We start from the raw sequence: 27,235 nt of genomic DNA, 5'->3' as shown, positions 1-27,235 counted from the left end.
TAGGAGACATCAAAACGGTTTCTGAAATATGTATTCTTCATCACACGTGCTCTATTTTTCAAGCACCACTCATCTATGATAGAACAGTAAATCAAATCTCTATATAAGATTTGGAGATTGAAGAGTCAGTTTGAAGATTAGTACATCGAACTCGGCGAAAACAGAATTTGAAAACTCACATGACTAAAGTCCTGATGATTAAATGTGTATAACACATCTTTTTCAGTTACAAAAAAGATGGGCCTCATATTAAACGCTTTCAAGGCTTTTTATCTCATCCAGTTGTTCACCTCAAGGTTGAAATACCTTGAGTATTAAATGTGTCTTATTATTTCTACTTTATGCACTCACAAAAATCTTTTAACACAATTAGCATTTTCTCTGAGAAAAAATTTAAAAGGGACGACTGCTTGTCAAAACCAGTTTTTTTGATAAAACTCCAGTAATCCACCTTTTTTACTGGGGAGAAAATACCGTATTAACCATTTGGGTTTTTAGAGCACATTAACACTCTTCTGTTTTAACTAATGAGCAGAAACGAGGGCTATGAGCAATGTCTTTATTAGCTAATCAACATCAACATGCAAAAATAAAGGCTAAATACAAAGTCTATCATATGGTTTTTGTCTCTACTACAATGGGGATGTCTGGAGGACCATAAGGATGTGATTGGTAGCAGTTAAAAATTGGACTACTAACCTCTTCGGCTGTGAATACCTTAAAATTACAGCATTCTCCTGCAAGGCATCTTCTTCAAAACTTCCCCAACACTTAAGGTTACCAGCTGACTTTCCCCCCCCCCCTCTCATGTGAATACATTCTCAAAGCAAGAAAATAAGGCAGTTAGCACTAAATGGTTTTTTGATAGTTGAATCCTATGCACGTAGTAACTAATAAACGCAAGGTCCTTAACACTATGATCAAATGGAAGAAGGACAGACAAAACGAGCAGCACATTGTGCCTGCAATGTTACCGGTTCTGTGTTTACGCAATTGTTTAAAAGTTTCTTAAAAGTTATCTAGGACATAGCTTCTCAACCGTGGGAACTTGAAGATAGGTGGACTTCAACTCCCAGAATTCCCCGGCCAGTTGACGTCCACCGATCTTCCAAGTTCCCGAAGTTGAGAAAACGCTGAATTGTAGGGATTTCAGAGACGGCAATAAACCCTCCTCTGTCTGTGTTAGCATCCATCAAGTATCAATTCCAAGGACTGGCCGTCTTTTAAAGGCAACGTGACGGATGATACCAAAGAAAAGTGTTTGCTAACACAGATGAAGTGTTTGCACACCTGGGCGGAGTGAGTGTGTTTCCGGGTGGTGTGGCTCACGGTGACAACCACATCAGAAGAGAACCCAGGACTGACACGCATCGGGGGAGCTGAAACCAGCCTTCTGGTGCCATCTCTTACAAATTTGCATATTTAATCCCGTCGAATCAGACAACATTTCATACATGGGTAAAAACGGGGGATACCCAAAGCTGAAATGAGATCTACAGTCAAAAAGGGGTGGGTGTGTTTTGTTGTTGTTGTTACGCAAAATGATCTGTTTTGAGTAAGCTGCTTCTGCTGGATGAATGTTTGAGAAAAAAAAATCCAATCGTGGTTACAAAATCCAAGCATTCAAAATTTGTTCCCTCCGAGTGCAACTTTTTTTTCCTTTTTTTTTTTAAACTTTAGTCACACTTCCTCACTTTCTCAGAGTAGCATCTTTCTGCTCACTGATCTTTGGTCGCAAGGGGGGGAAAAATGCCACCAAGAAATCCGAATTCCCACCACCCCACCCTTTCCCGGCCCTCCCGAGTCGCAGCTCTCTTTGCCGGACTCGAGATGTTTCCACAGGGCACGGCTAGAATAAACTGCGTCAAAATCCAGTGGCACTTCATTGCGCGTTGAGGAGGGGGTTTACATAATGTAGACCTTCTCGGCTTGGGAGAAGTTGAAGACCTCTTTCGTTCTCGGGCAAATTACTCGGTCATCCTGACGAACAGAAAGCAAGGACTGGGACAAAATACAGAGGAAGAAAAATAAGAGACGTCAAAGCAAAATGGCTCCAGAAGTTGTGGGTGCTTCATCACTTGGAGGGTTTTAAGAAGAGACTGGACAGACATTTGTCTGAAATGGTATAGGGTTTCCTGCCTGAGCAGGGGGTTGGTTGGATTAGAAGACCTCCAAATTCCCTTCCGAGTGTTATTCTTTTTTTCCCCTTCCTTCCTTCCTCCCTCCCTCCCTCCCTTCTCCAACACTGGAAGATTTTAAGAAGAGACTGGGCAGCCATTGGTCTGAAATGGTATAGGCCACAGGTCTGCAACCCGCGGCTCTGGAGCCGCATGCGGCTCTTTCAGCCGTCTCCTGCGGCTCCCAGTCCTCTGCCATGTGCAGTCAAAAAAAAAAAAGGGACTAAAAAAGTTCAACCAACCAATTCAAATATGCAGGGTAGGTGCATATCTCGCCTTGGCTCCTCTTCAGTCAAACCCTGTTCTGCGCATGCGCTTATGTACACACATGCGCACACATTTTTGCGGCTCCCAGTTTTTCCTTTTGTGAGGGAACCGGTTCCGAGTGGCTCTTTCACTGTTTCAGGTTGCTGACCCCTGGTACAGGGTTTCCTGCCTTAGCAGGGGGTTGGACTAGATACCTCCAAGGTCCCTTCAAACTTTATTAAAATGATCTTTGACTACTACAGATAACCCTTGACTTACCAGCACAACCGATCCCAAAATTTCTCTCGTTAACCCAGACATTTGGTTAACTGAGTTTTGCCCCATTTTACGACCTTTCTTGTCACAGTTGGTAAGTGAATCACTGCAGTTGCTAAGTTAGTAACACAGTTGTTAAGTGAATCCGGCTTCCCCCTTGGACTCTGCTTGTTAGCAGGTTGCAGAAGGGGGGTCACGTGACCCTCCGGGACTCTGAGACGGTCATAAATAGGAGCCGGATGCCAAGCGCCCAGATTCTGATCACGTGACCAGGGGGATGCTGCAATAGTCCTAAGTCCCTTTTTTCCGTGCCGTTGTAACTTCGGTCACTAAATGAACTGTTGTTATGGACACAGGTTCTTACATTTTATCAGTATTTTACAGAACATTGTATTAAAATGCCATGTTATGTATTCAAGATGAAGTGATTAATCTTTATATGTTACTCATATGTAAGGGTGTAGCCAGGGGCAGGCAACCTTGGCTCTTTTATGACTCGTGGACTTCAACTCCCAGAATTCCTGAGCCAGCCATGCTGAGGGGAAAGGGAGAGGCTTCCAAGCTGAGCCAGGCTGGCTCAGGAATTCTGGGAGTTGAAGTCCACGAGTCATAAAAGAGCCAAGGTTGCCTACCCCTGACCTAGGCCTAGGCCGCTTTATGACTGGTGGACTTCAACTCCCAGAATTCCTGAGCCAGCCATGCTGAGGGGAAAGGGAGAGGCTTCCAAGCTGAGCCAGGCTGGCTCAGGAATTCTGGGAGTTGAAGTCCACCAGTCATGAAGGGGCCATAGATTCCTCCATGTCGCATATAGTATGTTTAAATGTCTATTATGTATGTGTACACTTTGAGAGCAAGCAACTAAATTGCATGTTTAATGGGTGCCATCGTGCGCACAGTAAAAATGACAATAAATCTAATCTAATCTAATCTAATCTAATCTAATCTAATCTAATCTAATCTAATCTAATCTGTTTATTCGTTAGGTAAAGGTAAAGGTAAAGGTTCCCCCGCACATGTGTGCTAGTCATTTCCGACTCTAGGGGCCGGTGCTCATCTCCGTTTCAAAGCCGAAGAGCCAGCGCTTGTCCGAGGACGTCTCCGTGGTCATGTGGCCGGCATGACTAGACGCCAAAGGCGCACGGAACACTGTTACCTTCCCACCGGAGTGGTCCCTATTTTTCTACTTGCATTTTTACGTGCTTTCGAACTGCTAGGTTGGCAGAAGCTGGGACGGGTAACAGGTGCTCACTCTGCTACGCGGCACTCGGGATTCGACCCGCCAAACTGCCGACCTTCTGATCGACAAGCTCAGCGTCCTAACCCACTGAGCCACCGCGTCCCTGTTTATTCGTTAGTCTGGGCCAAATCCGAATCTGGATGGTCCTGAGGCGCCACTTACGTTGTATCCGTAGACGTATCCGTTGGGAAGCATCATGGGGGGATTATTTTCATTCATCACATCTCCTGAAATCTTGCAGACTAGCCGAGAGTTGGCACAGTGCGCCATGGGCAAAGGCTGGGCCAGCTTATTGAGGGATTTGCTACACACCGGGCAGTCGGGGTTTTTGGAACTGCCATCCTCTTTATAACACTGCCTGTTTAAAAACAAGTTAAAGAATAATAATAATAATAATAATAGGAAAAAATATTTAGAGCGGTAAGACAAACACGGTTGTCACAGATAACTCCAGGGTTAATATGAAATGATGCAGATATTCCCCCCCCCGCCCCCAATTTTGGCCTAAAAACAGCAACCCGTTGTGTATAATTTGCACAGTCCCCTGCTCCCCGAAGCAACTTAAAAAGCTGAGGTATCTTTGAGGCGCCTCGGTATTTGATAACTCGGCACGTATTATTCAGATTGGTTCTTTTTTACTAAGCGCAAAAAGAAGAGACGTTTGGAACTTTGTATTACAAGGAAACATAATCCCGGCGTTCATCTCCAAGCCTGCATTTTTCACATTCCAGTATATTTTTTGTGGCATGCAAAGCACGAAAGCCAGGCGCTTGGATGATGGTTTGAATTAAAGGCAGCTATTATCACTGCAGATTTGTCAAACAGCAGTTTAGGAAAGAGTCAGTCTGCTTTAAAAAAAAATAAAAGGCATTTTTTTTAAAAAAAGACCGAAGAATACACGTGGAAGGATACGGTGTTTTTATAGCAGAAAGCCCAGCCTGGAGGGTTATGGTAAAGACCGAGTTATTGCCCAGTTGATGCAATCTGTAGTTATCGTATCTAAACTGCTGGATCAGCATCCTCCACCGTGCGGGGTCCAGGAGATCCTGGGCAGAAGAAAATAAAAAAGCCAAAGGGAGAGTGAGCGCAGTTTCAGACTATTAAAATATAAAATTATGCACAGGGAGTCCTCGAGGTACGAACACAACTGAGGCCAAGATTTAGGCTGCTAAGGGAAACATTTGTTAAGTGAATTTTGACTCATTTTACGACTGCTCTTGCCACCGTTTTTAAGCAAGTCATTGCATCTGTTGAGGTAGTCAGACAATTGTCAAGCCAATCTGGCTTATCCACTGACTTTGCTTGTCAGGTGGTGGCAAAAGCAGATCACGTGACACACACACCCCGACACTGCCGCCGTCGTAAGTACGAGTTAGTTGCCAAGCATCTGGATTTTGATCATGTGACCACTGAAGGTCAAAAACGAGGGTCATGAGTCACTTGTTTTACTGCCGTTGTAACTTCGAATGGTCACTGAATGAATGGTCATTAAGTCGAGGACCGCCTGCACTGTATCCATCCACAAGACCAAATAAATAGAATACATTTCATTAAAATGTCGGCTCTATGCTCTTCTTACAAAACGCTTCCTTCCGCCCAGACCTTAAGAGAAACATGTGATTAATACCAGTTCAATACAGAAGCTATCTTCTGTTATTTATTTATTTTTATTTATTTATTTGCAGAATTTATCGGCCGCCCATCTTGCCACACGATAACTCTGGACAGCTTACAATGTTAAAACATCTATCAGTCAGAAAAGGGGCTACAATCTCCTATTTTATTTCATTGTTATTATTATTTTGTCTTGCAAAAGTAATCCAGAAGAATTTGGCCATCTGTACAGGCCAAACTAGTTCCCTGTATCCATTGGCTATTGAAAATTTGTCCCCCACCGCCTCTCCCCCATTTAAGACATTTCTTCCCAAATTCTTTATGCTAAAGGAGAAAGAAGGCGAGTCGCAGTGTTCTTGGCTCGGCCCCAACTTCCTAAGAAAATCAACATGATTTGAGGGGACCGATTTGTATGATCGGAAGGGATCCCACAGTCCCCGGGAAGGATTCTGCTTCCACTGACTGAAAGTGAAATTTCTGTAGCCAAACCAACTACTGCAGATCAAATCCGGCGACAGACAGGAGGGTGTTTGGGGGAAGCAAATGAACTACAGGCGCTCCTCAACTTAAAACAGTCCATTCACAGACAAGTTACAACTTTGAACTGTTCTTCCACACTTACAACCACTGCAGCATCCCTGGGGTCACGTGGTCAAAATTTGGATGTTTGGCAACTGACTCAGATTTACGACCGTGTACCGGGAGGTCACGTGATCCCCTTTTTGCGACCTTCTGACAAGCAAAGTTAACAAGCCGTTATTAACTTACCAACTGCGGCGCTTCACTTAGCAACTGCGTCAAGGAAGGTCGCAAAATGGGTCAAAACTCACTCAGCAAATGTTTCGCTTGGCAACAGAAATTCTGGATTTGATTGCGGTCGTAGGTGTCTAAAGACTGCCTGTGTCTAAACAGGGTACGGAGGCCCAAGATGGTTGCAGCTATTAACGCAGGTCTGAACACGCTTACGACTCTTCCCTTCATCACGTCCAAACCTTAAGAATCGTGATAATCAAACTTCTCAGCGGCCATTACGGAAAACAGATTTTCACAGAAAGGACCACACATACACACCCCAGATGATTAAAACGCTCGCCTCGCTTTGAATCACGGATGCCAGCCGGCCTTCCTGTGCCCTGTTCATCAACGCATCGCCAAATTGCCATAATGAAGCCGTATTAACCTGCCACTTCCCCCCGCCAAAAAAACCACCAAACGCAAAGCAGCCTACCTTGTAAGGAGAGATGTGAGTGTCGGAAGGAAAAGCTAGCATGCCCATCACCTGTCGCACTTCGTCCAGCTGGCTCCCCTCAGCCTGGCTGAAATGTTTCCGTGCGTGCCTGAAATTCAAGACATACAGGACACTTGCAGATGTTTCTGGTTTCTTTATTTGAGAATGGAAGCCTGCTGGCCCCTTAGGAATTCTGGGAGGAAATAGCCTTCCTGTTAATGAATCGATTTTAGTCTCCAGAACAAAACTGATCCTGTTCTTCACAGGAGACCTCCTCTTTCACGTTACAATATACCTCTTTTGTTTTTAACTTTGACTTCTATTGCTGCTTTTATCCTAATTTTGTACTGGGGCACAGTAGGCTGCTCAGAGTTAGTTGACTAGAGAACAGGGGTCCCCCAACCCCCCGGTCCGTGGACCAGTATCGGGCCGCGGCATGCCACCAACCGGTCCGCACAAACAAGCGAAGCCCCATCCGTGGGACGAAGGCGGCCCGCAAAACCAGGCACCCTCCAGGCCGTGGGAAAAACCGCTCTCTCCACGGAACCGGTCCCCGGTGCCCAAAAGGTTGGGGGCCTCTGATCTCTAACATCCTGTAAGTGTGCAAATAAGTAATGGCTCACGCACAGATTTGCACACGCCACCGTCTTCCCTAATCCCTTATGGGTTGCCATTAAGTTTGATAACCAGTGCCTGTAACATCAGAGTCCAACCGGATCAGGCCAAAACTCCATCTAACGTAGCAGAGAACGACAACCCCGTAGACGCATCCAGGAAGCTCACAGGCCTAAAGAGAAACAGCAGCTGAAAATCGAATCCTCCGTTAATATTTGCAACCCTGTTCAAAGCCATCTAAATTGATAGCTGCAACCACATCCGATGGCGCAATTCCAAGGGAAGAAATGTTTCCTTTTATCGATCTTTTGACTCTCTGCTGGCTTCCGCTGTTGCCACTGGGATTCGTCTTCCTTTACTGCTTCCTCTCTAAGCTAAGAAACGCCGGCGTTTATCAAGCCTCCTCAGTTTTTATGGGTTTTGCCTGATATATATATATATATATATATATATATATATATATATATATATATATATATATATATATATATACACACACACACACACACACACACATTTTCCCCCAGTGTGCACTATCAGTTTTGAGACAGAATGACGGTAACTACAGTATCCCACCGTAGATTTGTACCGTAGCGTTATTACGCTGGCAGTTCTATTTTCGGCTACTTCCCAAACCATTTCCGGCACGGCACGGGGCCTGGTTATTTGAGGGACTGACCGTCTCCAATAGTATCTGCCTCTATCGGGACCCTGGCAGCAGGACTTTTCTGTCGCAGCCTCTAGGATGAGGGTCCCCCTAAAATTCAAATGGCTCCCACTCTGATGGGGTTCCTAAGGGTCTCCAAAGACCCCACTCTTCATCCAGATCTTTGGAGAGAATAACTGATTCCCCTTCCTCCTCTCACTCTCTTTTTCCTTCTTTCTTTCCTTCTCTCTCTCTCTCTCTCTCTCTCCCCCCTCCATCCCTCTATTGCTGACTGGAAATTTTTTATTTTTATTTTAATTCCATTTATATCCCGCCCTTCTCCGAAAACTCAGGGCGGCTTACAAACTTAGCAGTAGCCTTCATTCTATGTATATGCCTGCTTATTAGGGCTTTCACACACACCCCAAGCGGCATTATTACAAAGTCAGCTTAATTGCCCCCAACAATCTGGGTCCTTTTTGCATAAAACAGAAAAATCCCTTTTTGCATAAAACAGAAAAAAAAATGAACTTTCGATTTGTGGTTCTGATGACGGGAAACCATTAGAAAATACAATCATTAGATAATAGGAAAAAGCTTTTTTTTTTTTTGGTAACCGCAGAGTAAAAGATAATTTTTGTCATTATACTGTGCTTGTATTTGCAGCAAAAAGAAAAATGCAAAAATGCAAAAAGAAAAGATAAAAAGAAATAGAAGAAGCTTCCAACTTGGAAGCCTCTTCTATTTCTTTTTATCTTTTCTTTTTGCATTTGTCTTTTTTTCCCTTTTTCTTTCTTTGTATTAAACTTCGTTTTTATCTTAGAACTTTTATACAAATGTACCGTATTTTCCGGCGTATAAGACGACCCGGCGTATAAGACGACCCCCCTACTTTTAAGAAGTTTTTCAAGGTTTTTTGTCTTATACGCCGGAAAATACTTACATGCCCTGCCCTCCCTGTCCGTCGCAGAGGAGGCGAAGGCCCGACTGGCCCCGCCGGCCCTCCCGCTGCTCCCGCCGGCCCCCGAGGCGCAGCGTTTCCCGGGCGGCAGGCAGCGCCGGAGGGCAGCCGCCACCCCGCCACGGCCGGCGCCCCTCCTGCTTCCCCCCCCCGAGGCTTTGAACTTCTCCCATTCGGCGCAGGGTGGGGCAGCTCCGCCCGCAGCCTCTTTTTCATTGCTAGATGATCATGTCTCCAGGACCTGCTCCCTTTGGAAAAAACATCTGCCAATCTCTGAAGTAAAGCAAGAATAGAGCAGATCTATTTGCAGGAATCTATCCATTTTCTCTAGGCCTTTTCTTGTGCCTCTCACACATGTTATTTTGGCCTTTTGTGATATTTCATTCTCACACCATTTCATGGTTGTACCATTGCTTTGTATTGTTTTGCTTTGCTATTTGTCTGTTTACAAGACTTTTATGACCCTGCAATTGTTACCAAGTCCATGAGATGTATACACAGTATCTTTATAAGCAGGATTAAAACCATGCTTTGCCAAGATCAATAACTATAACAACCAATCAGATCAGTTGTACTTAAATGCCAAGACATAATATAATAGATTTAGCACCACTACAAGAAGGAACAACGTCTGAACCTGATCATCAATACTGCCTGTTGGAACAGCCAGGTTTTAACCACTACAGAAGGAGTGCCTTGCAAATCTTGGGGAAAGTGATGACCAGAGTAGGGTGACTCCATGTTTCCTATGTAGAGAAAAGTAAGGTTTTACACTTAGGAAGGAAAAAAAATCAAATTGATAGGTACAGATTAGGTGAAACCTGGTTCAATAGCAGTAACTGTGAGAGGGATCTCGGGGTCCTAGTGGACAATCACTTAAATATGAGCCAGCCATGTGCTGCAGCTGCCCCAAAAGCCAATCCAATCTTAGGTTGCATTAACAGATGGATAGAATCAAGATCATGTGAAGTATTAGTACCACTTTATAAAGCCTTAGTAAGACTACACTTAGAATACTGCATTCAGTTTTGGGCACCATATTATAAAAAAGATGTAGAGACTCTGTTCCTCTTTTCTGCACTCTTTCCAAAGATGATTAGAGGCCTGGAAGCTCTGTCAGTGGAGGCTTTTAAGAAGAGACTGGATAACCACTTGTCTGTGATGGTATAGGGTCTCCGGGTTGTGCAGGAGGTTGGACTAGAAGATCTCCAAGGTCCCTTCCAACTTATTCTGTTATTAATAAGCTACTGTGTCTAATCCTAGATTAGGAGACAATAACAGAACAGCGGGGATAAGCCTGATTGGAACCGGAGGGAAGGGTCCTCCCTGCATCAGCCTGAAACAGCCCAGAAACTCCATTTTAATCCTACATACCAAATCTTACTATCTCTCTTCACTCCTGACATGGTGGAGTAATGTGTGACATTTTGAGGTGGCCATTGATACTATCAACTTAAGAGAAAGAGAGCACAGAAAGAATGTTGCCAGAACATATTTGGAACATAGTTAGAGGCAACTGGAGAAAGATATACTGTAAAGAATTATATTTAGCATCAAGGTTGAGTTACATTTCCTGAGGCTTATCTTGAAAAATAGGATAGGTATGAAGAACTAACTTCTTTAAAGAGCCTTTGAAACTTTATTTGTTTCAGATTGCTTTTACCTGAACTATTAGACTGAACTTTTGAGATAGTTTTACTAGCTAGTTTAATTATTGGATGTGTTTATTAAGAGTAAGGGTTTCTAATTGCCTTTTCTCCTCTTTGCAGCAACATCCAAGTGGATGTGTCAAAGTACACATGATTGTGGGTGTATGGTTGCAATAGAAGCTCCACCCATTTTCTCCAGGCATACCGAAGGGATAGGACTGCAGTTGTGACATTGATCTGCCATCTGCCCCTATGGATACCCATGTTCCTTTGCTAAACAACTTCAAAAAGTACTCCAAGTTTTAATAAGCCAATTTTTTTAAAAAAATACTGAGATTTTGCCTCAAGAGGGAAGAGCGAGCCGGCAGGGAAGTCCTGCGTGCGTGTGCGTTTGCAGGACTTCCCTGCCGGCTCCACGCTCTTCCCTCTTGAGGCAGCTGCTGCCTCAAGAGGGAAGAGCGTCGGACGGGAGCCGGCAGGGCAGTCCTGCACACGCGCGCACTCCCCAGCTGCTAAGGAGCAGCCAGGGAGTGTGCGCGTGCGCAGGACTGCCCTGCCGGCTCCCGCCAGACGCCACCCACTGATTTTCCGGCGTATAAGGCGACTGGGCGTATAAGACGACCCCCCAACTTTTGAGGTGATTTTCATGGGTTAAAAAGTCGTCTTATACGCCGGAAAATACGGTATATGGGAAATTCTCCTAAAGAAAATGTAACTACTTTTGGTAACAATTTTGAAACAGCAGACCTGTAATGTAGCATCTTTTAAAAATAATCTTCTCGTGCCCAATTCGGGCAGGTCTTTCCAGTCTGGCTTTCCTATGTGCATATAAGTTTCACTGTACCTGACAGCATCCAGTCTCTTGTTCTGTCGAATAAGTTCTATGAACTCCTGAATCCTTAGACTGAATTCCAGACAACTCTAAATTGAAAAGAAAACAAATCTTAAGACAGGCCATCGCAAGATTTAGACGCTCGATCTGCAATTTTATCTGTGTTTATTTGGGTAATTACCTCAAAAGCAATACAATATCTGAATATATTTAGAGCCAAATTCAAAATTAATGCCATGAAATTTATTTATGCAATTTGATGTTACTTCATAACTAAATGCTTTGTGGGCTTTTTTTTTTTAAAAAAAAACATATTTATATATCCACATTAAGTTTTCTTTTAAAACTTTATTACAAAAGAAACTTCTATTTGCACACATTTGTTCAACTGTTCTGTTCAGTTTCCAACTGAAATGTTACCTGTGTGTGTGTGTGTGCGCGCACACACACACACACACACACACACACACACACACACAAATACTGTTTATCACAGTATTGAAACAAATCCCGATTCACCTTTCAAGGAAGCCAAGAACGCCTGAAGACTAGGCGAAACTCAAAACAGTGAGACTGCGGGGATAAGGATTATCTGTAGGTGAGCTATTTTTTATTATTATTTTTTAAAGTAGCTTCAAATGACTAATTCCCTTAACACCGGTCACTTTTCAGCACTAAATAAGACCCCCAAATCCTCTCTGCCCAGATCCAGGTGGCCCTCCCTGGCTGACCGCTCTTTCAGTCATCAAAGTTGCGGTGGTGCTGAACGCACAACGCGATCCTGGGACTGAAATCTGGGCTCTTAGCACCTGGCTCACACTTAGGAGGCAGGTAGGAAATCAGCTATCCCATGCAGCTGTGTTACGTTCTCGTAAAGCAGGTTTGACCACTCCCAGGACTTGCCATTCGTGGGCTTGGGTGGTGGAGAGAGAGAGAGAGAGCTGTGAATCCCTCGGTCTGAATCTCAGCAGCCGGGGGAAAAAAGCCGCTCTCCGCTTCAGCCTCTTGCTCACCAAACTGGCCGGAGAAGAGACCGGCACCCCCGGAGCAAAGGAACAGGAAGGTTTTGGCACTCCGTTACAGGTTGTCCTCGACTTGCGATCAGAACGGAGCCAAAAAAATTTATGTCGCTAAGGGAGACGGCTGTTAAAATGACTTTTGCCCCATTTCACGACCTTCCTTGCCAAGGGAATCACTGCGGTTCTTGAGCTAGTCGCCCGGTTGTTAAAGTGAACTTGGCTTTTCCCCATCGACTTTGCAGGGCGGAAGGTCGCAAAAAGGGGATCACGTGACCCCGGGACGCTGAGACCGTCATAAAGATGAGTCAGCGGCCAAGCGTCTGAATTTTGATCACGTGAGCATGGGGGAAATGCTGCAACGGTCGCCAGTGTGAAAAACGGAGATAAGTCACTTTTTTCAGCGCCATTGTAACATTGAGCGGTCGCTAAGTGAACTGTTTTGTAAGTTGAGTATTCCCTGTATTATGCTGTTAACTTTCAGCTGAAGCATATTATTTTCTTCAACAGAAAACACGTTTCTTTACAAAATGATTACCCTACTATCCTATCCGACTAAAGGTTTTATGGTGAACCTGTTGTCCACCTTCCGCGCAGGCTTATACTACATCCCAGGCATTTTCAAAACAAGCTCACCTGTTCCATTTTTAAAAATGTTTATCTTCCTCTTCGCCGTGATAATTTAGTAAGCATAACCACGCCAATAGCTCCATCATAATAAAAGTTGGCTCACAGGCCCTCTGCTGGAGTATCTAATGTGTATCTCCCGTTTTCTCTCTTACATAAGGCCTCTAAAAGAAACATCTTGATGGGACACCTGTCGTGTCCCCTCCGTTCAGCCACATTCGCGCCTAAGACAGACAGAACCCACATTCCCCACCCCTCTTAAATTCCGCTTATACCTTCATTTTCCTGAGCCTAGATTTGTTGTCGTGGCACCAAGCTAAACAGGTCATCGTTTCTTGTCTTTCCAAGGATTCTTCTACTTCTTTGGCAGTTAGGAACATCTCAATGTTGACCAAGTCCTGGAAAAGCAGGAAAACACGATTATTATTCGCTTGAGAATCGCACCGCTTACACTGATGGGAAACACCCCGCGGGCTGCACCACCAAAGACTTTCGGAAGGGGGCGAGAGGAGAGCGGGAAAGGCCGGACTCTTCTCCAGAGCTTAGCAGGGCAGAGAAGCCATCCTGAATCGGACAGAAACGGTCAGACCAACGGAGGAGGGATGGGTCACCTCGCGAGTAAATGCCCCCATAGCTCCCAAGCCTCGACTTCGGGAAACTTCCCAGCTCCCCCTTCCCAAGAGGGCAGGCAATTAAGGGAAGCTCCAGTATCGAACGCCTCTGAAATCTTCAGCCATCACGAATCAGTTGGGCCCGGCCCTTGTAGACTTCTGGGATGGCTGCGGACTTCCCAACAGCGGAAATCCCTTTGCAAACGGAGAGGAGCGAGGGGACCCGCTCAGCCTGGGTCAGGCCCTGCATTGTAGGGCTCCCGCACAGGTAATCCCCGACTTAACAACGGTTTGCTTAGTGGCCGAAGTTAAAACACCACTGGAAAAAGTGACTTCACACTTACGACTGCTGCAACATCCCCGTGTGGTTCCCGTGATCAAAATTCAGACGTTTGGCAACTGGCTCATATTGACGTCCTGGGGTGTGTGTGTGTGTGTGTGTGTGAGAGAGAGAGAGAGACGTGATCCCCTTTTGCGACCTTCTGACGAGCAAAGTCAAGGGGTGAGCCAGGTTCGCTTAGCAACGGAACGGGGCTACCAATTTATCAAGCGCCGCGATTCACTTAGCAACGGTGGCAGGAAAGATGGTAAAGTGGGACCAAACTCACTTAGCGACATGTCTCGGTTAGCCACAGAAATTCGGGGCTCAATTTAAGTCGGGGACCACCTGCGTTGAATTTTATAAAGCCTGCTCATCTCCACAGTTGTGGGCTCAGCTGCCAACGGAAGACCCTGGGGGAAAAAAAAACCTTTGCCGACGGAGAGGACCGATGACGGGACCAGATCCTGCGCGGGCGGGGCGTGTCTCCTACGTAACTAAGGACAAAGAGCCACGAAGAGACGCCTGCAATTTGCAGCTGATTGCTTCCTGGCACGTCCCAACTGTCTTGGGTATAGACTGGCCGCTAACATATAATCCTGATATTCCCTGGGAGCAAGGAGCTAGTCCCTCTCCTTTCTGCAGTAACAACAGCGCTGCTTCCCGTTGTTATTCTCCTCTCTTTCCTTGTGTCTTCTCCATCTTGAATGTCTGGCCCTCCTTTGAAGGATGGAAAAGATGGTGCATCCCATGGCAGAAGAGGACAGAGAAGCTGGGGTGGGGGGCGTCCAAGTATGGTGATATGTCTAGGAGGTTCTGGGAACGTGGCGGACGGAGCAAGATTGTTAAGGGGGGGCATTACAAACAAACAAAAGAAGATTCCCAAGACCAGAGGAGAAAGGCAAGCTGAGAAAAAGACTCAGAGAAACTCTGGCTTAATTATAGAGTTATAAGCTGAATCAGAGAATTGTTGGAACGGGCTTTCACGATTTCTATTATAATGCCCTGTTATTGTAAAGATCTTTCCAGAAATCCGAGGGGGGTTCTTGTTTCCTGAAGCTGCGTTCCTTGAAAGTCTTGACAGATAAAAATTGAAAAGATATAGCTGTGATTTTTTTTATTATTATTCCTGTGTTCAATCAAGGAAAGAAAGGGCTCCTGTACTTTCTGATTCAGGCCATCCCTTTAGGAAGAAACCAAAGATAATTTCAGACTGCAGTCATTCTAGAGGGGTGGAGCCAAGATGCGTCTTTGCACAATCGCAACCGGCAAATGCACACAACCCACTTAAGAGATGGCATCCGGCTACGAGAAGTAAAATATTGCCTCTGCCTGCATTCCTTCAGCTCTGGCGATTAAGCCAAGATTATAAATTGCACATTAGAATTCCATTTGACTGAATAGTTTAAACATAACAGGAAATGAAGAGCTATTTTGTGACTGCCCAGAGTTAATTTGCCCAGGGCAAATGTTCTACTGCAAATGTTACTTGCTTATTACATTCGTACAGAACATGGGGAAAAAACAAACCCTTCAGTTCAACTTTAAAAAAACAACAACCCAACTATGACGTGTGAAAGGAAAAATCCTTTATTCCACATTCAGTCCGTGTGGAAGGGGGGATCTTCAAATAAATCCACTTTGTACCAGAATTCTTAAATCATCATTTTGAGCTGCGGGAAACGTTAGGACGAACCAATTAAGCAAGCTGAATCAACTAGTAAAATTCACTGCGCGGAGCAGAGTATGCCATTCTAAAGATAATACATAAATACACTGATTCCGGCCAAACTCAAACCAGGCCTCGTACGCAGGAAAACAAACTGCACAGAATGAATGTGAAAAAACTTGCTTAAAAGTTATCGGAGCGCCACAGGGTACAAAAAAACGAAAAAGGATTTCAAGATAGGCCGGCTGTCACTTCCTGCCACCCCACCCCAGGGTACTTCCCGTTCAGTCTAAAAACTTCCTTGAGCACAGCAAAACAACCGACAGTGATCCTTGCCACTTTCTGTCTCTGAAACGAGGACCAACCTCAATGCCGCTTTGCCTGGCTAACTTCACCGCGGTGTTGTAGTAGCCGCAGCGCAGGAGATGCTCCACCATCATGCGGTCCATCCGCTTCTTCTTCCACATGTTCGCAGCCGCCGGCTGGTCGCTGCTGTGTTCTTTAAGATGCTCGATTCTGCGTTTGCAAAGTTTCGCGCTCTCGTCTTCGGCCTGGATCGACTCTACAGCCTATTTTTTTTTGGGGGGGGGAGAGAGAAGAGAGTTATTCAATCCTAGCTTAACGTGGGACTTTCTATTCCAGACACAAAACAGTCAGTTAAGCTGGCAAAGTGAAGGGGGCAACGTGCATTTGTACACCTGGTGTCCCATATAAAGTCTATCAGAGAATCGAGAAATGGTATAGTTAAAGTAACACACGGTGATTCCCAACCTTAGCAATTTTCAGACGAACTAATCATGGGTGTCAAACTTGCCACGTCGCGTGACGCGTCGCGACATGTTGCAACAGAGTTGGAAGGGACCTCAGAGGTCTTCTAGTCCAACCCCCTGCTCAAGCAGGAAACCCTGTGCCATTTTGGACAAATGGCTGTCCAATCAGGGAGGGAGGGAGGGAGGGAGAGCAGAATAACAGAGTTAAAAGGGACCTCAGAGGTCTTCTAGTCCAACCCCCTGCTCAAGCAGGAAACCCTGTGCCATTATGGGTGAATGGTTGTTCAATCTGGGAGGGAGGGAGGGAGGGAAGGAAGGACGGAAGGTAGGAAGGAAGGAAGGAAGGTAGGAAGGAAGGAAGGAAGGAAGGAAGGAAGGAAGGAAGGAAGGAAGGAAGGAAGGAAGGAAAGAAGGAAGACAGAATAGGAGAATAACATAGTTGGGAGGGGTCCTTGGAGAATAAAATTCAGATCTCTCAGGTTTTTAAAGCTCCTTTGGAAATCTCATGGGTGGACTTCAACTCCCAGAATTCCCCAGCTAGCATGTGACAGTCACACAAAATTGAACAACATCCCAACCATTTCTAAGCGTAATTTTGTGAACATTTCTTTATGCATATGCTTGCAGCAATGAAGGCATAGGAAAAAGCAATTGCTATGCACCTGAAGTGCAAACCTTTCGTAGGGAAGCTAAGAATTCCAGCATAACACAGATTACGGGAGTAATCAATACCTTTCGACTAATCTCATTTGTTCTCTTGTTCCCTCAGTCCCAGAATACTCCCTGGGCCTCTGTGTAGGAGAAAAACAATTACACCTTTCCCAAACTCACAGAGTTTTACCGAAATCTGTTGTCTGTTGGATAATCCAGAAGAAATATGGCACATTCATGGGTTTTAATAGAACATTATGCCTTAAAACAAGCTGATGTCGGGTAAGGAACTATCTGACTGATGAAAGATACATATGAATCCATGCTTATTTTAGCCATTAAGTCATTAAAAAGTGCATTTTAATCTTCTAGAAAAGCAAAATAATCCTGTGATTTTGAATTATTTTTATTTTTATTTATTTTTATTACATTTATATCCTGCCCTTCTCCGAAGACTCAGGGCGGCTTACAATCTTAGCAGTAGAATTACCCTTGCTTCTGTCACTGGAATTTTTCAAAAGATTGGACAACCGTTTAAATGCCTAGGATGTAATAAGGTCTCCTGCCTTGGGCAGAGGGGTGGACTAGAAGACCTCCAAGGTCCCTTCCAGCCCCAGGATTCTATGATTTCTCTAGGAAATCCAAAATGGTTAACTTTCATTCTTCCTCTACGTGGCCTTTCCTAGGGATGGGATGTTGTTTAGATCCAAAGACAAAAGAAAAAAGTACTCTGTTTGCTGTGGCTAAAACCTTAAAGAAGACGCAGCTTTTCGTAGGCCCACACAGTAACTACACAATCCCAGGAAAACACAAGTTTGGGAGGGGGAGGGGGAGGAGCTGGCAGACATCACACTTCCTTAATCATTTGCTTAAAGCAGCAAGGAGGCTCTGCAAAGGCCCTGTTTTTCAGACTCAAGATGCATGATTAATGCCAGTTTGGATTCATCCCAGAGGAATGATGTCTAAAAGTTCCCCTAGCGTGGAAGATGGGCAAGCCCTGCAGCGGGAATTCTTTGGCTATTGTGCCAATAAAACACAATTTCTTAAAAATAAAGCAATTCTGAAGTTGCAGCACATAAATACCTTGAATTGCAAAGGGTGTCATCGCAGACAGATCTTGCAAGATCTTGCTTATTTTAAACACACTTTTAAGGTTTTTGTTTTTTTTAAAGAACCCAGAAACTCGGGGGATTTCGCAGGCCTGGGGACGACATGAAACCTCTGATCTCAAGCAAGAACCAGCACATTGCAGATGGCCTTTTTTACTACTGAAAAAGTAAACTCTTGACTCCAGTTAGCTGAAGGGGCTGGATTCCTTCACTGAGCAGTCACCCAAGATTACAGTAGACGATTCTCTTTGTCTTGAAAACTGAAAAACTCCCAGAACGGGGGAAGATCAAAAAACCCCAAACAATAAAAGGAGGCAGAGAAAACGTTACCTTTCGTTTCAAGACGCTGAGCTTTTCAACCACGCCGTCCAGGAGACTGACCACTGAATCCACAGCTGGACAGTTGCTCAGGGTCTTCTCCAGCTCTGCCACCACCATGGTTACGTGGCTCGTTTCTCGGTCAATATTTTTCTGGGCAGCCCGGAACCGTTTGTTCAATGTTTCATAAGGTACCTTCAAAGAAAAACCACCTTTGGTTGTTTATAGAAAATACTGTTTTGAGCCCGGTTGGTTATCTTTCACTGACAATTGCTTAGCATGGTCTCTCAAGACCTCATCGACTTATTTAAAGCATTCCCATGTACTGCTTTTCAGGAGAAAAACTGTAAGAGTTACCAAGTGGATTTGTAATTATGTTCACATTCACAGAGACTACAAATTTATGTTAGAAAGAGTAAGGATAATCGAGGCTTAGCACTGGCACCTAGCTATTCCAGTTATTATTGGAAATTGGCAGATAACAGAAAATGAGAAATCTAACAACAGCTTATCTATAGCCTCATTGGCTTAAAACACTCCTCAAAGTAACAATCCAGGTTTATGTCGCCAGGAAGTTGGGGGAATAAGAAGCAACAGTCCCCCCAGGTACTCACTGAATGTATGTTTTCTATAAACAGTATTTTTGAAGATAGAAGGAAAAAGTGACATGCTTTCCCACAAGACTGTGAACTGAAATGGAATATTCTTACCACCCATTTAATGAATGCCCTGGGCGGCGGCGGCGGTGGTGGTAGTACTAGTAATAACAACAACAATACCTCATTCACATACCAAAATACAATCAACTGACAACACCTGCTGGCAGATCCTCTCTCTCAAGATAAAAAAATAATCATGCATCAGAATTTTGGAGTTAATCTAAGCTGTCCTACCTTCGCATCACAATGGGATATTACATCAATATAGAGCAGGGATCTTCAAACATGGCCCTTTTATGACTTGTGGACTTCAACTCCCAGAATTCCTCAGCCAGGCAAACGTGGAATTCTGGGAGTTGAAGTCCACAAGTCATCAAAGGGCCAAGTTTGAAGACCCCCTGAGGTAGAGGCCTGCTTCGGACTTCTCCAACCGAAATACTATCGAGCAGCATCTTTCATTGGTAGTTTATAAACCAGAATCCACCTGGGTGGCCTCAGACTGATCTTCTCTCCATTTACACCCAACCAGAATATCCATTTTGAGGAACGAGGGCATCAGAGCTCACAGTATCTGCAGGGCCTGTTGTGGAGCAAGCCACGTGCCAGTATGGTCCACCCTGGCTATTATCAGTCCACTGAGCCAGCCCACAAATACAACTGTAGAATCCACAGAGGCGTGCCATCTGAAAACCTGCGACCCACGCGTGCAACTTCAGGTAAGCAGCCTGAAATTAGGACAACGAAGAAGATGTTATCTGCAGACAACGTATTAACGCTGAAGTTAATAGGATTGCCTCTTGCTGCTTGAAAAATGGATATTCAGAACGTTTTCCTGAAACAAGCGGGAGTTGGGTCAACGCTCGATCAATCTGGCCAACGAAAACAAATATGCAAAACATTTTTAAAAAGGATCACAGTAGCATTTTCGTATTAGGCAGATTGGAAATCAAAATCGAATTGGGAGAACACATCCCGAAAATCATACCCCTGCCCCTTGGCTAGCTATTTCTTCCCAGCAACTCCACATCAATGCTGAAATGCACAGGAGAGGGGTCCCCAGCGCCTGGTCCGTGGACCGGTACCGGACCGTGACCTGCCAGCAACAGGTCCACACAAAGAAGCAAAGCCCCCTCCGTGGGATGCAGGCACCACATACCCTCCGGTCCACGGAAAAACCTTTCTCCACGGAACTGGTCCCTGGTGCCCGAAAGGTTGGAGGCCTCTGGCGTAGGAGATAAAAACCAATTCTGACGAGGCTCCATGGATGAAAAAAAGCAAGCACATCATAGGAGCATCAAAGCACGCAAGAAACCATTAGGTAAATGCCAACGCCACCGTCAGGGGAGAAGTAGTGAGAAAGAAATTCAAATTAACCCCCATCCTGATCTTTGGGAGGGGGGCATTAAGAGAGGGCAGGAGGATACTTTGACAAACTTTCACAATTACGTTGTGATGCCCTCCAAGCACAGAGTGTTCCGGTTGTCTTTTGTCGTCTACTCCCTGACCTGAGCTACCTCCAAGCAACGGCCCAGGACAGGAGAACCAGCACAAAGCAGCCTGGAATCTCAGAAAGATCCCAGGATCAATTATATCAAAACTTACCAAAAGACCAAAAGGAAGCAACAGACCAGACTCCCCGAAAGAAGAAAAACAAATCTAAATGACAAAAGTTAATAACCTTTTTGGCAACTAAAGGCCACAACATCATCATCATTATTATTATTATTATTGCTGCCGGGCAAAGAGGCATTGCATACAGGACTGAGATTTCCCCATTTTGCCTGAATTTTGAGCAAGACGTGCTAGGATTATTTTAAAGCAACACCAGGATTTATGTATGGTACAGGCTTTGCACAATTCAAAATACTGATGATGTAATTGATATCTAGCCAGCATGGGGACATGCTATCAGCATGGCCTGATAGCTCTAATTGGGGTCCCAGTTTGTTTTTACTATTGTTTTTCACTATTGTTCAATCTGTATACCTACCTTACTCTGTACACCGCCCCGAGTCCCTCGGGAGAAGGGCGGTTTATAAAAACAAACAAATAAATAAATAAAATAATGGAACTCTTGGAAGACAAAAGTTACTCATTTCTACAATGAGGTAGTATTGAATTACAATCGAATGTAGAAAATATTCCAGAGCTGCCAGATTATCTCGTCCCACACAATAAATGACCCTTACTAATTGCCACCCACCCAATGGCGTTTTGAGGGGATTTTACTGAATATTTTGGTCCAATAGTACTGAGTAAAGGGGCAGATGGAAACCTATATGCAAACTTAAGGAGTTTAGGACTGATGTGATAAAATCCCATCACATTCTTAAATGTTTGATGGAATGGAAGCACAATTGCACTGAACTTTAGGTCATTATTTTCTGTTAAGCTTGATTAAAGGTCTAATTAGATCAGAAGACACAACGGAACTATTAAACACCTCTCACAAAATGTTTGTCAATTGGGCCAATGGATCCAGATATTATTGTTAACCAGTTTGTTTAGACACATTTACCTACATAAAATCAGATATATTACTTACTGGAGGTGAATAAAACCTAACCCTTATGTATATGTATCAGTGAAAAAGTCCCATGGTATCCATAAGCTTGCTTATAGCCAAATTAACTCTTGAGGTCAAAATAAGAATCTTGCTCCTAGTGTGTGTGTATGTATGTACACACACATACATACAAGATTTTTTTTAATAAATATTACTTTGATTTCGGCTAAATACAAATTGACAAGTTTCCAGAGATACCGGTAGCTTTCCATTACCTTTCTTTATAATAGCATCATACAGCACAACATTTGATTATCTTAACATACTTTGTACTGTCACTTAAAAGTGCCCTAAAGCATGTCGTCAAGCGACTGAAGGAACTTTAATCCGTGTCCTTTCCTATGCTCTTTATTCAGAGAAACCATTCAGTGTTTAGGGATGTTTCAAATGTTTGAGATTCCATCGCACAAATCACAAGAATTGTATTTCGCTGTCAGCTGCATTAAAACTGAAAGAGGGATAAGACTCTTATGTAACTTGTGTGATTTTTTTTAGCAAATCTATTTTAACCTGCTGATTTTCTACTGATACTAGATTTTTCTTTTTTACTGTAATATATTAACACTGGGAGCCATTTTGAGTGTTTTGGTTTTTTTTAGAAAATGAAGACTCAAACTGTAACAGCTACCAATAGTAATTCAGAAGTAAATCCCATGTTTCCTTTTTATATTATCTAATTTCTAGACAGTTCTTTTGTGCAGAATTCCTACAGTAATGTACAACAAAATCAAAATGTAAATATAGCTACTAGAAAGCCAACAAAATGTACGAGAACCACATTATGTATTCCTGGGGTTTCTGAGTACAGGAGGATGTTTACAAAATGACTGATTGCATGCCTAAATAAAGGTAGCCTAGAGAAAAGTTCATTTTGCATAAACAGGAATGTTACTATAATTAAGAAAAAACAAAGATATTTCGGTGGTTTGTTGTTTCCTGAATTTCATATTCTCATTCTAAAAGACCACAATAATTAGAAACAGGTAATTTCTGATTGTTAATATTATTTACACCCATCACAAATCATCTTAAGAAAAGTCTTAAATACACTTCAATTACCTGCATTCAGTATTCTGAAAATCAGTCACTGCTGGAGGCATGAATAATAATGATCCAAGATCTTTAAAAAATCTAACATTCGCTTCTATTCCAACTGTGTGGAGTAAACAGGCTATACACGATTGTTAAAAATGAAAGGGGAAGCATCTGCTTAAGTGGGGAGGGAGGAATCAGCTTGTTTAATTACTTGCTTACATGAATATAAGAAAAGGAGGAATTTCTTTGGCATATTTTACTTGATAACATTTATCCTTCCCAGCTCTATTATGAAACTGTCTGGTGGTTTGAGCTGTTTTTGTTTGGGGAGTAAGAAACTGGTCCTGCCTCTATAGGATTTGATTAGTTCAAAGTGATTCGTATTATTCCAAGAGGCAAATCAGCAGGAATTGACAAAAGTTCTCTCTCCCCCCCCCTGCCCACCAGACACTATTGCTGCCCAAACTCCACTTCCTTCCATATCCCACCCCTTTGCAGGGATGGGCTTCACTCAATCGGAAGGCTGGTAGGCCAGGGGTCTTCAAACCTGGCCCTTTTCTGACTTGTGGACTTCAACTCCCAGAATTCCTCAGCCAGGCACGCTGGCTGAGGAATTCGGGGAGTTGAAGTCCACAAGTCAGAAAAGGGCCACGTTTGAAGACCCCTGTTGTAGGCTTTCAACTCCATATGCTGAAAAGAAGACCAAACGCATCATCATCATCATCATCATCATCATCATCATCAGCTGATGCTATCATCATCCGGTCCTTTCTCCTATCCCTGCTTTTGGGCCTTTGTATTCCTAACAATTCCATTTTTAATCAACTGAAGCTCAACTCTTTGGAACCCTAAAGTTTGTATCTATTGTTGGTTGGCAGCAAATATACTTTTCTGGCTAAAGAGCAAGGGGAAAAAATGTTTTAGATACATACATCTTGAACATTAGTACTGTAGACCAGGGCTCCCCAACCTTGGCAACTTTAAGACCTGTGGACTTCAACTCCCAGAATTCTGGCTGTGCTGCCTGGGGAATTGTGGGAGTTGAAGTCCACAGGTCTTAAAGTTGCCAAGGTTGGGGACCCCAGCTGTAGGCGATTGCTGTGCAACTCCAGATAGTTTTAGATGACTTCGCCAGCTGCTAAATACATTTAAATCTGATGTATGGTTTTTAGGGAGGACCTCCAACTGTAAAATGTCCCTTGAGAGAGAGAGGGCCATCACAACCTATTAATTCTGCAGAACATGATCATTAAAATCAGCCTTTGGAGGTGAAGGCTATTGGAGCGCAGAAATTCCGTTACCATGTGACTTATCAGCTTCGGAAACCTGCACCAGGGATCCACCCTCAGCGGAGACACTAATGGTTTCCAGAGCAGTCATTTCAGAGTCTCAAGGCTCTTAACTGAGGAGTGATTCCCAGCTGAATTGGCACCTGGGATTGAGAGGACAGGTAGGCTGATAACAGGTCCCCTTCCCATAAAAACAGGAAGGAAAGGCCAAAAGGCTTTTCAGACGTGTCAATCTTGCTCTTGACCTGTAACTTCATCTGGTCTGAAAAATGACAGGGGCTGGCTGTATTCTGGAAAGCCACCCTGGAAGTTCTTAAGAAAACGCCCCACCCATGCTGGCCCTTCACCCAGGAGATGCCAGGGTTGGTTACACAGAGCGCTACTTTGCTGCCACACTGAAAATAGCGTGTCCAGTTTTGGTCACCACGATACGAGAAAAAAGAGGTTTGGAAAGCATGCGGAGAAGGGCTGGAGGCTACGCCGTAGGATGACTGGCTGAGGGAACGAGGTACGTCTTGCCCACGGGTGGGGGGGTGGACCTGGGCTCTTTTATGACTTGTGGACTTCAACTCCCAGAATTCCTGAATGGGAGTTGAGGTCCACAAGTCATAAAAGAGCCCCGGTTCCCCACCCCTGGGCTAGCCTATGGAAAAGAAAGACTAGGGGGGACAAGAGAGCAGTCTTCCGCTATTTGAGGGGCTGCCACGGAGAGGGGGGGCTTATTCTCCAAAGCACCAGAGGGCAGAACAAGGAGCAATGAAGACGTGTGTTAAAAGGAGATCTAACCTAGAAGTAAAGGGAAATTCTCTGACAGTTGATCGATGGAGCCGTTTGCTTCCGGAAGTTGTGGGTTTTCCAACACTGGAGGCTTTCCAGAAGAGACTGGGCAGCCATTTGCCCAGGATGGTGTAAGGGCTCCTGCTTCAGCAGGGGGCTGGACTAGAAGACCTCTGAAGCCCCTTCCAGCCCAAGGATTCTATGGTCTACGGTACGGCAGTTAAGGCACCAAGCTAAAGGGCCGAAGACTTGAGAGTTGTAGTCCCCCCTTCCGCAAGAAGCCAGGTCGGTGACCTTGGGCCAGTCGGAGACTCTCAACCCTGGGGAGGAGGCAATGGCAAGCCACTGTCCAGAAAACCTGGCCAAGAACCCTGCAGGGCCTAGTCCAGGCGGCCATCGGCGACTCAATGGGGTGTCATGGCACAGGGGAGTTTCTGGTCCCGCCTTAGCCCTGAAAGCCAGCTGGGCGACTTTGGGCCAATCGCTAGGCGGCTGGGAGTTCTAGTCCCGCCTCTGCCGTGCAAGCCAGCTGGGCAGCTTTGGACCAATCGCTAGGTGGCTGGGAGTTCTAGTCCCGCCTCTGCTGTGAAAGCCAGCTGGGCGGCTTTGGACCAATCGCTAGGTGGCTGGGAGTTCTAGTCCCACCTCTGCCATGACAGCCATCTAGACGACTGCAGGCCTCGGCCAATCGCCAGGTGGCTGGGAGTTCTAGTCCCGCCTCTGCCGTGAAAGCCAGCTGGGCAGCTTTGGACCAATCGCTAGGTGGCTGGGAGTTCTAGTCCCGCCTCTGCTGTGAAAGCCAGCTGGGCGACTGCAGGCCTCAGCCAATCGCCAGGCGGCTGGGAGTTCTAGTCCCGCCTATGCTGTGAAAGCCAGCTGGGCAGCTTTGGACCAATCACCAGGTGGCTGGGAGTTCTAGTCCCGCCTCTGCCGTGAAAGCCAGTTGGACGACTGTGGGCCTGGGCCAATCGCCAGGCGGCTGGGAGTCCCGCCTCTGCCGCGAAAGCCATCTGGGTGACTTTGGGCCAACCGCCAGGAGACGGTGAGTTCTAGTCCTGCCTTAGGCATGAAAGACGACTGGAGGCCTTTGGGCCGGCCCTTCTCCCTCAGCCTGGCCCACCTCACAGGGTTGTTGTTGTGGAGAAGGGACGCCCTACTCCTCTCCGCAGATGAGAGAGATGAAACCGGGGCGGGGCGAGGGGGCTGAGCGCCCAGGCCAGCCTTCTGAGGGGCGTCCTCCCCCTCGGGGGTCCGAGGCCGGGGTGGGGGGCGCAGCCTCGCCCTCCCTCCCTCCCTCCCTCCCCGCCAAGGGGGTCGAGGCGGCCCCTTCCGGGCTGCGGGGGGAGGCAGCAGCGGGGGCGGCGCCGGGCACCCACCTTGAGCGTGGGGTACTCCTGCACCTTCAGCGTCATGGAGAGCTGCGCCGCCGACTCCTGCACCGCCATCTTGGGCCGAGCGCCGCCGCCGCCGCCGCCGCCGCCGCGGCAACCGCGCCGCTTCCGGCCTCTCCCGGCAGCCCCCGCGGCCGTCGCGCGCCGCTTCCGCCTCCGAGCCGCTCGCCCCCGCCCTCCCCCCCCACGCCCGTCCGCGTCCTTCTGACAGGAGGCGCCTCACCCGCCCGGAGGTGGAGAAAGCCTCCGAACACCGCTACCCCCCCCGTTCTTTTCAAGCCCCGAGTGGTAGGCTCCGTTTGGGACCCACCAGCCAATGGGACGGCTCGTTGGAGGAGGACTGCCCGAGAAGCCGTTCCGAGCGCCGGCGTGATTGGACGAGAGGGACGGGCGGGGTTTTAAAGCCCCGGGGGGGCGGGGTGGAGGATGCTAACTTCGGACCGAACCACTGCACGAATGTGTGGGGGGGGCGCCCTCCTGTCGGCCAATCCGAGCTAGAGCATGGAGGGAGTGGGCGTGGCTTGGGAACAGATCGCAAGGCGGCTTTTTCAACTCTGCCAAAAGGGATCCTCGGCTTGCTCCGCCTAGATCCTTAGTCTGCATCTTGAGTTTATTGTATTTTAGTTTCCCTAGATCAGGGGTCTTCAAACTTGGCCCTTTTATGGCTTGTGGACTTCAACTCCCAGAATTCCTCAGCCAGCGTGTCTGGCTGAGGAATTCTGGGAGTTGAAGTCCACAAGCCATAAAAGGGCCAAGTTTGAAGACCCCTGCCCTAGATTCACACAACTGCCTTAACCTGCTTTGCGGGTTTCCCCCACCCCCCGCATTTCCCCCCCTGAATTCGCACAAAATTTTACTTACCAGGCAGTCCTCGACTCATGACCACAATGCAGCCAAAAATTTCTGTTGCAAAGGGAGACATTTTCTTTTGCCCCATTTAACGACCG

At 45.8% G+C, this 27,235-nt stretch overlaps 1 protein-coding gene across 1 annotated transcript; it reads right to left on the bottom strand.

Moving 5' to 3' along the window:
• Positions 1–545: 545 nt before the first annotated feature.
• On the bottom strand, positions 546–26,467 carry MAEA (macrophage erythroblast attacher, E3 ubiquitin ligase). Its single transcript, XM_083362345.1, has 9 exons — positions 26,274–26,467; positions 18,584–18,766; positions 16,089–16,292; positions 13,400–13,522; positions 11,494–11,570; positions 6,779–6,887; positions 4,849–4,982; positions 4,099–4,294; positions 546–2,001 (listed from the first exon to the last, which is right to left on the bottom strand). The coding sequence occupies exons 1-9, from the start codon at positions 26,340–26,342 to the stop codon at positions 1,906–1,908; spliced, it is 1,191 nt and encodes a 396-aa protein (XP_083218471.1). The 5' UTR covers positions 26,343–26,467; the 3' UTR covers positions 546–1,905.
• Positions 26,468–27,235: the final 768 nt, after the last annotated feature.

This window comes from Vipera ursinii, assembly GCF_947247035.1.
Source record: "Vipera ursinii genome assembly, chromosome: 4".
Lineage (NCBI taxonomy): Eukaryota > Metazoa > Chordata > Lepidosauria > Squamata > Viperidae > Vipera > Vipera ursinii.
Note: the sequence above shows the minus strand (reverse complement) of the source record. Positions and strands in the feature narration are given on the sequence as shown.

Coding starts and splice junctions, on each gene's coding strand:
- MAEA (XM_083362345.1), bottom strand. CDS start 26,342: ATGGCGGTGCAGGAGTCGGCGGCGCAGCTCTCCATGACGCTGAAGGTG. Junction 13,523..16,088: donor CCAGGCAAAGCGGCATTGAG/GTTGGTCCTCGT, acceptor CTGCTTTTCCAG/GACTTGGTCAACATTGAGAT. Junction 4,295..4,848: donor CTTTCTGCTATAAAAACACC/GTATCCTTCCAC, acceptor GTTTTTAAACAG/GCAGTGTTATAAAGAGGATG.